We start from the raw sequence: 13,017 nt of genomic DNA, 5'->3' as shown, positions 1-13,017 counted from the left end.
CTCTCTTTGGGACATAAAAATGGCAACACTTTACTTAAAAGCTTTATGTATAATGCATTATGAAGGTATTCATAATGTACATTATAATGCATTATATATTTTCATAAATAATTGTAACCAAAGTTAAAATGCGTTATAATATTAGCAAATTCATTGTTACATCTGAAATTGGTTGTTTGTCGTGTGTTTTAATGCATTATACTTTCTAAAGGTGTGTAAATGAACAGATAAGTGTCATAACTGTGTTTAGAAGCGGTGTTGGGGAAAGTTACTTTTAGAAGTAATGCATTACAATATTGCGTTACTCCCTAAAAAAAGTAACTAAATTGCCTTAATTAGTTACTTTTTATGTAAAGTAATGCATTACATTTTCTCATCTTGGCTGGGCTTGCGATGTTTGTTTTTTAATAACAAAAAAAGTATTTTTGGCAAATGTTCACCAAAAGTGAAATGAATAAGGCTAAAGGAAATGCAAATTCATGCCTGTACAGTAGAGGGCGCAGCTCAAACGAATTAAATATTAAATAAAGTATATTTGTGTAATTTAGCATATTTAATTGGTAAACTTTACAATAAGCTTCATTAGTTAACAACATTAGTTAACATGAACTAATAATGAAATTATTAATCATTAATGTTAATTTCAACATTAACTAATACATTATTAAATCTTGTTAACATTAGTTAATGTACCTGTGAACTAACATGAACAAACAATGAACTGTATTTTCAATAACTAACGTTAACGAAGATTAGTAAATACAGAAACAAATGTATTGCTCATGGTTAGTTCATGTTAGTTAATACATTAACTAATGTTTAACTAATGAACCTTATTGTAAAGTGTTACCATTTAACTATTGCAGGTTTGCATTTCAATGTTTTTATTATTTTTGAGAAATACTGAATATTTTTTGTGCAAGTGAGCTGAGTAAATGTATGTTTACATGTAGTAAAGAACTACAATACCCATCATGTTCACACACAATTTTTCTTAACATCAGTAAATAAATGGGAAAGCAAAGTAACTTGCATTACTTATTTGAAAAAGAAACTTGGATATTTCACTGTAAATTTAAAAGAAATGTGTTACTTTACTAGTTACTTGGAAAAAGTGATCTGATTACATAACTCATGTTACTTGTAATGCGTTACCCTCAACACTGGTTACAATTATTAAATACAGCTGCAAGCAGCAATTACGGGGCCAAGCACAAAAGCGGCACAAGAAGCAAGCCAACACGGCCAGGAGCATCAGACCAACTGCAACAGTGAGCAATTAAAGACCTATTAAGATCATTTTAGGCAAAAGAGCTGAAAAATGATCAAAAATGAGGATTTACTGGTTCATCACTTTTGACCAATAGGTGGCGCTGTGTCCAAATTGTTGTGGTATGGTCAGAGTGAGGTGACAATGACACTTGCAAAGTTTGGTGTCAATATGTCAAAGCATTGCAGAGATATAGCTTCAAGAGTCGTTTTTGCATCATGCCTCAAATTCTTCACTCTGGTATACGAAAACGGTTTGATGTATCGACTTGAAATCCATAACTTTTTGTCGGCATGGTCTGAAGATGATATGGTTCGATTTTGGTGAAAATCTGAGTAACGGTCTAGGAGGAGTTAGAAAAAGTAGGTTTTTAAAGAAAAACAATATGGCGGACAGGAAGTTCAGCTGACTATGGTATACTCAAACTTGATATCTATGGTCTCAGTATGACCCACAGAATCTAGGGAGACCAGTTTCATTAAAATCGGTTAATATAGTCAAAAGTTATTAGCATTTTTGTAAATTTTGTTATAACTTTTGACCACAAGGTGGCGCTTGTCCGAAATTTCTCAGGCTCCTTCAGGGCATTGTGCTGATGACCCATACCGAGTTTTGTAAAGATACGTTAATGCGTTCGTAAAATACAGCATTTTAGCATAAAATTCAAAATGGCCGACGGCCAAAATGTCCGATATGGGAAAATTGGATATCATTCGACTCTGCATGATGCCCTGAATCCAACGAGATTTATGATTTTTGGACAAACCTGTCAGAAGTTCTAAGCAAAAATAGCCATTTTTCATATCTCCGCATCAGTAGGTGGCGCTGCGCTGAAACACTGCATGATGCCCCTAATGAGATCATGCAACACAATATAAAGTGCATTAAAAGCCATAATATTGCATTAAAGATACTTTTATAATGCATTATATATATAGGCTTTGTGTAAAGTGTTTAATAAAAAAAATAATAATAATAATAATAAAAATAGTTTGTGAGAGCATTCAGTATGAAACAGGAGTCATCTGAATTTGAATAATAATAATAATAAAATATTGTAAATCTTTAAAAATGTTTGTAAAAATATATATTTTAAAATATTTGTATATTTAAAAATATATAAATTAAAACATTCTATAAACTTATGTTATAAAACACACACACACACATGTGGCATGGACAAGACGTTAGCAGCAGATCCTTTAAGTCCTGTGGGTTGCGTTTGAGCCGCTGTGGATTGAACTTGCTGGTCCAGAACATCCCACTGATGCTCGAGTGGATTGAGATCTGGGGAATTTGGAGGCCAGGGCAACACTTTGAACTTCATCATGTTCCTCAAACCATTCCTGAACAGCGTGTGCAGGGTGTTTTATCCTGCTGAAAGAGCCGTTTCCACCAGGGAACACCAGTGTCATGAAGGGGTGGACCTGGTCTGACACAATGTTTAGGCAGCTCTCAGTTGTCAAATTTACGTCCACAAGAATGGCCCGACCCAGGGTTTCCCACCAGAACATTGTCCAGAGCATCCGTCCACTCCCTCCACCAGCCTGTTGTCGTCCCACAATGCATTACTTACCGGGGTAAATGTTGCACACGTACACGGCTGCCCACATGATGTAAAATAAAACAGGACTCCTCGGACCAGGTGACCTTCTTCCACTGCTCCAAGGTCCAGTCCTGATGCCCGCATGCCCATTATAGGCACATTCGACAGTGGACAGGGGTCATCATAAGGGTCTTTTCGCAGGATCGGAGCTGTTTGTTGTGAATCGTTGGTTTCGTTTTATCGGAGATGGAATGTAAATGCATAATTTACGTGACTGAAAGAGCAAAAGTGGGGCTAAGAGACGAAATCTCTTATGACAACTTTCAGTATTGCATACTAGGGCTGGGTTAAAAATATAGATTTCTCGATTTTAATCGATTCTCATTTTTACGAACTGATATTGATTCTTAAATCCCAAGAATCGATTAGTCTAGTCTGTTTTCAGTTGATGAATGAGCAGAACATGTAGCGCCTCCCATCCAATAAATCACAATAATCTTTGTGTTACTTTTGATATGAAGCAAAGTCTCAGATTTCAAATGACGTCCATCTTATTATGAGATTCAAAAAATAAATACCGTTTTGGCGCGGTTTAATGTGGCGTGACAGATCGCTTTAGCGCCTCAGTTAAAGAGAAGCATGTGATCATCCTCTCCTCCGCTTTAATACCAGTTACAGCGCAATAAACATGCATGAACATCTGAAGGTATGTTAAAATATACAGTACAACTTACTGAAATCCGTATCATGTCTCGTGTAATCGCTCAATCAGTGTTTCAACCTCGGAAAGACGTCAATAAAACAATGTCACGTAACGTCACATTTACCTCAGAAAAACATATTCAGTGACCATAAACTCATTAGTCAGCTAGAAAAGTGCTCTAGAAAGCAACATTCTGATAAATATAGCTATGCACCGTTACATATTCATTATACTGTTCTTCAATATTTAATGCATGTTTGAATAAATCAGTTATGACAGCATCGATTTAAATGTTTCAATCAACGTACACTTACGTCACTGATAGTTCCTGTAGTGCTGGGTCAGACCCTACTCTGAAGTAGGAGCTATTTTAGTTCCCCCAAAAGGAGTTTCTAGAACTAAAATCGTTCCTAGTTCCTGCAGTGCGAACACGGCAACATCCGGGTACTTCAGCCCCTATAGGCACTCTGATTGGTCCTCAGCCCCATATGCAGCTGTGTGTTGTGACACATTCCTCCCATAACCGTCATTAAAATTCTGTGTGACTCGTGCCACAGTAGACCCTCTGTTGGCTTGGACCAGACGGGATAGCCTTCATTGCCCTTGTGCATCGATGAGCCTTGGGCGTCCAGCACCCTGTCGTCGGTTTATATTTGTCCCTCCTCAGACACTGTTGGTAAATTCTCACCACCGCTGACTGTGAGCAAACCACAGGCCTTGCCGTTTCAGAAATACTCTGACCTAGTGGCCTTGCCATAACAATTTTGTCAAAATCGCTCAGATCTTTATTCCTGCACATTTCTCCTGCATCCAACATGTTGATTACCAGAACTGTTAGTTCACCCCAAAAAGAAACTTCCTCGAACGATCCTCGAAAAGACCTTCGTTCATCTTCAGAACACAAATGAAGATATTGAGCATCTGTGGGATGTGCTGAACAAACAAGTCCGATCCATGGAGGCTCAACCTCGCAACTTACAGGACTTAAAGGATCTGCTGCTAACATCTTGGTGTCAGATATCACAGATCACCTTCAGGGGTCTAGAGGAGTCCATGTCAGGGCTGATTTCGCAGCAAAAGGGGACCAACACAATATTAGGAAGGTGGTCATAATGTTATGCCTGATGGGTGTATTTACTGTGCATGCGTCCAATGAAGTATACTTTGCAAGGCTGTGCATTCGAGGGCTTTAGGAGATTATCAATGCCTGTGCATGCCTGTATAAATTCACATACTGTGCACATATGAATGTTTTTCAAAAACAGTGAGTAATACGCCATACCCTGTGTATGCATGAAGAGTGAGAGGCGAAGCAGTCCGTTCTGTCCACACACAGACTGGGGTTTGTGTACAGAGGATCCTCCAGGTCTCTGTTGGCAGTCTGTGTTTACTCTAAGGACAGCTGGTGCTATTTCGTTATTATTTTGTGTGTGTGTGTGTGTGTGAGAGAGAGAGAGAGCTTACGGTCATCTGTGGTCTGTCTGTGTGTTGTGGTTTGTGTTATATCTGTTTGTCTGAAAAGAGGAACCTGCACAAACCCACACACACACACACACACACACACACACACAGACTGACACTGGACGCTGCATTTGTCCTGATGTCCAAAGTCCCGCGGTGCGACTAAGGGCCAATTTAAAGGACATCTGTTGCTCTTGGCTGACATAACTGGCACACTGATGCAGAACACACACGGGACATTTGGACAGAAGATGAAGCCAGAGCGCGCACACGCAAACACACACCTGTAGAAACACACACACACCGTCTGGGAAGGTGACAGTAAAGACATTTATAATGTTACAAAAGATTCTATTTCAAATAAATGCTGTTCTTTTAGAACTTTATATTCATTGAAGAATTCTGAATAATAACGGTTTTCAACATTGGTAATGATGAAAAATGTTTCTTGAGCATCAAATCATCATATTAGAATGATTTCTGAAGGATCATGTGACACTGAAGACTGGAGTAATGATGCTGAAAATTCAGCTTTGATCACAGGAATAAATTGAAGTTTAACATATATTCACATAGAAAACAGCTATTTTAAATTGTAATAATATTTCACTGTTTTTACTGTATTTTTGATCAAATAAAAATCCTTATTATTCCAATCTTAGTCAATCTCTGCGAATACACAGATACATATTATATGCATATTAAGGTAAAGATATAATGTAGCATTAGAATATACACACATTGAGTGTTTTTTGTGTTTTTGTTGCTAGGATACGCCATTCTGCAGGCCATAATGGAGAAGGCGGGTCAAAACGGTTGGCAGGTTAGCGCCATCTGCGTGGAGAACTTCAATGACGCGAGTTACCGAAGGCTGCTGGAAGACCTGGACCGGCGGCAGGAGAAGAAGTTCGTCATCGACCTCGAGGCAGAGCGACTCCAGAACATTCTAGAGCAGGTGAGGATGACAGCAAGACATCACTATAAAAACATTATAATATTAAACAAAAACATGAAAACAAAATTAGCCCCTTTTACTTTCTTAATACACAATTAATACACAATAATGTGATTATAATGTGATAATTATTACAAGTAATTATTTTTAAATTCCTCCAATATTGCCATAAAGACACATTTTCAGCATCATAAAAACCCCACAATTTATAAAATAAAACGTTCCCCTATATTATTTATTTATTTAACATGTATTTGTTTTTCACGGAAATACGTCACAATATGGAATAAAAATTATTTGTGAGTGTTGACTTTGAAATTATTCTACAATATTTAAAGTGCATTTAAAAATCTACAATGTTTGATATTTTTCATAAATATTTCTATTTAAATATTTTAAGTATTTAGATTTTAAAATTATATACTGTAAGCACTTGGAGCCATTTTGCTAACTGACTTTAAAATTAATCTACAATATTTTTCAAATGTAAATATTTTTAAATATGTAGATATTTAAAAATATATTTTAGAAATATAAACATTAATATTTAAGTATTTCTAATATTTTTTAAATATTTAAAAAAAGTTTTATAATTTTTTAAAAATGATATAGCTCTGTAAATGCTTTGAGCCGTTTTGCTAAATGAAAATGAAATTATTCTAAAAAAAACTGTAGTATTTTTACTAAGTATTTTTTAAAAATATTTTATGATTTTTAAATATTCAGACATTTTAAATATTTTTTAAAATATTATAAAGCATTAAAAATGTAAATATGAATATTCAAATATTTATAATATTTTACAATTCATAATATTCTACCATTTTTAAAATGTAATTTTTAAAAAATATATATTTGAATTTTTTTAAATATTTAGGCATTTAAAAATATTATAAAGTGTAAAAATGTAAATATTACTGTTTAAATATTTCTAATATTTTTTAAATATTTAAAAACATATGGTTTTATAATTTCAAAAAGATTATAAAATTCTACAAATTTTTAAATGTTTATATATATATATATATATATATATATATATATATATATATATGTGTGTGTGTGTGTGTGTGTATATATATATAAATACTTAAACATTTTAAAATATATTTTTAAATAAAATATTCCATCAGACATATACATGAGATTCGTTTCACTTGCTCACAGCAGACTTTCAAAGACCTGTCAACTAATCTTATGTCAACAAACCCGAATGTGCGCAATGATTGACAGGAAGAGAATGTTTCTGATTGGCTAAAATAGCACAGGCCGCCTCCCTCAGTCATTTGTTGCTGTTTGCAGAGCCACAGCGACAGACTCACAAAACCTGTTCCAGTAATATCTCTCAGGTAGCAGGAACAGTTTATGGATGCATTCCAGAATACTAAATCGCTTACAGCTCCTTTAAAGGAAAAGCATAAAAACGCAAATCACAGAGAGCTGGAGGGATCACAGAGCGAGACGAACGATCAGTGCTTTCCTTCTCGCCTCCGATTTGTTATTTCCTCTGATCCCTCCTCCTTCCTGCAGAGCTTCTCTCTGTTCCTCACACGCTCTGTCTGTCATGTGAAACTCAGAATAACATGATGTACAGAGAGACAGAGAGACGAAACTGCTGCCAAACAACCTGAAACAGACACATCACAGCGACCAGAGCTGAAATCAAAGTGTGACTTTGTATTGTTAAAATGTCGGCTGAGAAATTCCCTTTTATTTGTCAGAAAAAGCAAAACGCGTCATCCGGCTCCAGGTCTTTCGTGAAAATTACATTACTTCCGCATTTTTGTATCCCCGCTTACAGACCGTCAGATCGGCCGAGGGTTATTAACAAAACGGTTATTGTAAAGGAAATTGTCTGCTCTTTAAACAGCTTTATGGTAAAAATGGAGCACTACTGGTCTAAAATACAGTTTACACAGAGGTTTTTCAGATTGTCCGTCATGACGTTCTCTCTGTATTTAGGATTCTTTGCAGCCTTTATCCACTGCCTACAACACACTGGATCCTTCACTGAAACCCAAAGTAACTCATTTCCACTAAACATTTCCACTTTGAATTCTTTCATTTGGAAAAAAAACAAGTCGACACCATTATGACTAAAAGTTTGCTAAGAAGTATTTCCTACTAAAGCCAGGTGGAATTTGACTGGTCAAGCGTACCCATAGCAGGCTGGTTTTCCTACCTATTTGGTAAAATGGAAGATGACAGCTTTTTTTTCTCTAGTTTTCAGGTAGCACCGATTTCAATTTTTTTCGTCTTTCTACTATATAGGCAGCCAAGTTTTATTGAAAGCCCATTTTGCAAGTGGTGACATCTTACACAAATCGTGCCTAACGACAACCATATTGGCAGTATCTCTCATTACTTATCTTCTTCTACGGTCAGTTTTTTGTCTTTAAGGTCAAATACCATCACGACAAAGCATTTTGACATCCAGACAGACTTTGAAGTTATAGTTAAACATCCAGTTTAATGCCATTTGAGTACTGAGGTGTGTTGCTGTCACAATAATGCAGGAATATTCACTACCATTTACAGGTTTGGGGTCAGAAAGATTTTTCTGAAAAGAAAATGAACATTTTGATTCAGCAAAAACGCATTCAATTGATCAAAAGTGACAGTAGACATTTATAATGTCACAAAAGATTTCTATTTCAAATAAATGCTGTTCTTTTGAACTTTCTTTTCTTCAAAGAATCAAGTATGACTGTTTTCACAAAAATATAAACACTGATAATAATCTGAAATGTTTCATCATATTAGGATGATTTCTGAAGGATCATGTGACACTGAAGTCTGAAGTAATGATGCTGAAAATTGGAATAAATTACATTTCACATTTATTTCAAACTAAAATAATATATTTTTTTACAATATGACTGTATTTTTGATCAAATAAATGCAGTCTTGCTGGCCGTAAGAGACTTCTTTCAGAAACTTTTGAACGCTAGTGTACATTAAATGGGACCTGTGGCCTAATGCCGTTCTCGAGCGGTAATGATGTTGATCTCGAGCAGCAGCCGGAGTCACAGCGCAGCTCTCTGTGTGTCTGATCTGTGAACTCTGCGATGGCGGGGCGTGTTTGATTGTTGCATGGTCCGTCTGTTCCTCAGGCAGACCTCTAAAGGTGCCCATCTATCAGCCTGACAGTACATTTGGCAAATACAAGCAGACACACACACACACACACACACACACACATACCGTCTCGCAGTTGGACATAGTCAGGTACAACATCAACAGAATGTTCTCTCTCCACGACCTGCCAGTCCTGCCAGCATGTTCCTTGAGCAGATGTGGATCTGGCATCAGCAGCCGCTGATCTCACAGACACCTGTTACACACTAGAATCTTTTAGATGCCATGGATCCCCAAATATGGCCCATATCCTGAAATTTAAAAAATGTATTCATTGAAAAAGTAATATTATAAATCTAAAATTAAGTTACATTATTATATAAATTTTTTTACTAAGGTAAAGTTAAATGTATTATTTATTTATTTATTTATTTAATCAAATGTTTATTTTTATTTTATCAAAATGTGTAATTTATTTTTATTCTAATTTAATCTATTTAACAGATTAATAACTATTATTTTTTATTTTAATCACATTTTTATTCTTTTATCTAATTTATTTAATTGTATTTTTTATTTATTTAGTTCATTATTTATTTATAATTTTTTTTTAAATATTCTTGTTTTTCTCTATACTTCTCCTTCTGACCCCCAGTTTAAAAATCCCTGCACTAGACAAAACTCTAGCATGAAACTGAACTTCTGAAAGCACAAGAAATGGCTCCTTATTAAATCACGAGTGTAATGTTGAATCAATTTGGCCACGACACACGAGATATTGAACTGGAATTTTAACTCTGCTGACAAGAAGAGGAATTTACTGAACAGTAATTCAAAGAAATAGAGCACTTTATCAGCGCCGTTGGTTCAGGAAGTCATTTCCCATTCATTTCTCCCATTGGGATTTTTAAAAAGTCTTCTTTAATAAGATATAAGCCATAAACCAAACCAACCGGCTACGAGGAGAATCACAACATTACAAACTTTGATTTGAAGCAAAAAAAAAAGTATTTGACAATCAGACAAAAACACAAAGTGTACTTACTGCGACAAACAAGAACAAATGTAGGGCGGGGCTTGATTTTGTCAGTGGGGAATTGATTGGATGGTTGTGGTTTGCTATTGGTGGATCTCATGTGAGTGACAGGTTGCCCCGCCCTCATCGCTGCGAAAGGGAGGGGAAGTTCTTTTGATTCAACATGACAAATGATTTAAAAAATAATGATGTAAACGGATAAATTATTTAGAATAAACACTGCAATTTCCATAAAAACAAGAATTGTCCATTTTGATTTTAAAAAGCGTTTCTGAATGGCACACAATGGAATATAAACTCTAAAATACAAGGTGGTGTGTGGATGTTTGTTAAAATGCTTATATCACATACACTTTCCCAAATATAGGTAATAAATCTGTAGGCGAATTCCTGAGAATTCACTCATTCCTTATATATTTCTTTCTCTCTCTCTCAGATTGTGAGTGTCGGGAAACATGTGAAAGGATACCACTACATCATCGCTAACCTGGTGAGTTCTGGCACTGGTTTATCCAGCTCAGTGAGAGAGAGAGGCAGTGATGGAGCGCTAGAGGAAATGAACTAATGTAGAGGACAGCATGTCCTCTGGCTGTGATTCTCTGTGATGGAGCTGAGCGATGTGCCACTTTACTCTCCTGAATAAAACCCGAGACTAGAATTACATGTTGGCACGTAACTCGTTCTGCATCATTTGTGCTCCAGACATTCCTCAAATCGTGCGCGTTGTTGAGGAGAGTGTGCTTTCAGATGCACCATTTTCACCCGCTGGGCGATAAAACAGGACATCGCAGAGATCTGAGGGTGCCTCACTCTTTTTACTTTGTTTATTAAGAAACCACCTAACAACTATCTTCAAAACCCAACTGTAAAAATCTATTTGGATGATAAATTCATCTGAAATGGTAGTTAGTCTCAAGGAATTTGCAGTCTTGTCGGTTTCGGAGACTCTGACTATGATGGACCGCTGAACCTGCACTTTGTTATGCGTGATTTATCATTGCTTATTTGTGCTGTGCCTTAAAATATTCTGTGCTGACATTTGTTAGTGTGTCAGCATCTGGGATATTAAGAAATGTTATAACTCACTCTGCCTCACATTCGCCCTATCAATCTCCTGTTCTCCATCTTTTTATCTTTTTAGTGAATGGGCTTCATTCGCCCTCACTCTAATTTCCTCTCTGTCTTTCTCCCGACAGGGTTTTAAGGATATTTCTCTTGAGAGGTTTATGCATGGCGGGGCAAACGTAACTGGTTTCCAGTTGGTGGATTTCAGCAAAGCAATGGTGATCAAACTAATGCAACGCTGGAATAAACTAGACCAGAGGGAGTATCCTGGTTCTGAGAGCCCTCCCAGGGTAAACGCAAATACATTTACAACATAATTAAATGCAAATGCAAACACCAATAAAACAAACATCACGAATTGAGAGCGTCATTTATTTGCACATGCCTTTAAAGACTTAGGTAACAGCTGAAAGATGCTCAAAGCTTTGTGCTAAACACTACTAAATACCAGCAGTTAGCTCACGAGACAGAACGAGATGAGATTTTTACACAGTAATCCTCAATGACGAAATACATGACTAGAAAAATAGTCTGCAGGTGCATTTGAAATATTTTATTTTATGTCATTTCAGTTGTACATTCTGAGTATGAATTATCATATGCAGTAGAAGAAAAGGTTTTGCCACAGACTCAACTGACTGGCTTCTCTCCTGTATGATTTCATACGAGTCTCTTCAGACCAGAGCTATACATGATTTATGAGCTTCTACAACTTTTGACCTCCTAACTGAACTCCTTTCCACAAATTGATCAAAGAAATGAAAACAGTATAAATAAAAATGAATAACAGTTTTCTCTTTGTCTTATTAGGTGCAAACAGTATGTGCAACCATAATCAAAGTACTCTCTTAATATTCAAAGTGCAAATATGGACCAAATTTGTCTTCAAGCATGATACAGAGCTGAGAGATGCTTACAACTACACAGCCCAGCCTAAGATAGCTTTCATATTGGGAGATATTCGCATACATCAGGGAGCCGCTTTCAGAATGCGGGGTATTGAGACCGCGTTTGAATGTGCGTTCGCGTTTTACTTTCGCTTTCTATTTCACCATCACGCGTACTCTGTGAATAGAGAGCAGCGATGTTGAATGTCTACAAGACAAGACATTTATCAGATGCTTAGGTTCTGTTGTGCAACGAATCCTCCACTATGGTCTTGTCAGTCATCTCGTCACTTACACTCGTCACGTGATCGGTGAAATCTGATTTCTTCAGCACTACGTACTACTCTGCAGCTCGTGTCAGATGAGCTGAATGGGATTGAAGTGACCGTTATCCAACTGAATTAAATGGATGACAGTGGAGGCGTAATGTAAAAATAGCGGTGGCATATTCAATCCTAATTTCACCCTCACACTCCATCATAGCAATATCACAAGACAGCTTTTCATCTCGATGAGAAATCTAACCACGTTTTAATCTTGCGAGGTCTAGTGGTACGAGATCTCATCACACCCCTATTGAATACATTAGCAGAATAATTCCATATCTACTTGAACAGTGTGCTTTGAAATAGTCATTGTTTGTGCAGCAAATAGCAGGATGGTTTAAATCAGGTCGCAGTTCTGATGCCATAATATTGTCGGACACATGTGGCAGAATTCCAGTCACAGATGTTTAGCCAATCAAACTGTGACTGGGCACATTCTTTGTCAAGCTTTAGCCAATGAGATTCAACGAGCAGCTGCCCAGCAATATTTAAGTCAATTACGCCATGACAGACCGCAGCCGGAGCCACATTTTAATCCGTCTGTTGGGGAATGTGTGAAATGAAGTCAATGTTTACATTGTTTTGATGACTGGGAAGCCAATTTGGTTATCCAAGAGACAAATTCACAGCCTTGAGAGAAAGTGACATTTGCTTTTTTCCGAGGAGCACATGGGGGGGAAAAAAAACATT

General features: G+C 36.5%; 1 protein-coding gene across 6 annotated transcripts in view; it reads left to right on the top strand.

The window, feature by feature from the left end:
• The window catches only part of gria4a (glutamate receptor, ionotropic, AMPA 4a), a 108,775-nt gene that overhangs the window by 31,964 nt on the left and 63,794 nt on the right, over positions 1 to 13,017 (top strand). For all 6 annotated transcript variants that reach the window (XR_007180373.1, XR_007180372.1, XM_048160884.1 and 3 more), the window contains exons 4-6: positions 5,751 to 5,935; positions 10,486 to 10,539; positions 11,246 to 11,404. Coding sequence is in view for 4 of the 6 variants with exons in the window: in XM_048160884.1 (XP_048016841.1) it covers positions 5,751 to 5,935; positions 10,486 to 10,539; positions 11,246 to 11,404 (398 nt within the window). In the remaining 2 variants the exon portion in view is untranslated. The remainder of the gene's footprint in view (positions 1 to 5,750; positions 5,936 to 10,485; positions 10,540 to 11,245; positions 11,405 to 13,017) is intronic.

The sequence above is a fragment of the Megalobrama amblycephala genome, linkage group LG16 (genome assembly GCF_018812025.1).
Source record: "Megalobrama amblycephala isolate DHTTF-2021 linkage group LG16, ASM1881202v1, whole genome shotgun sequence".
NCBI lineage: Eukaryota > Metazoa > Chordata > Actinopteri > Cypriniformes > Xenocyprididae > Megalobrama > Megalobrama amblycephala.
The sequence above is the reverse complement of the archived record's forward strand: the minus strand, read 5'-3'. Positions and strand labels throughout refer to the sequence as shown.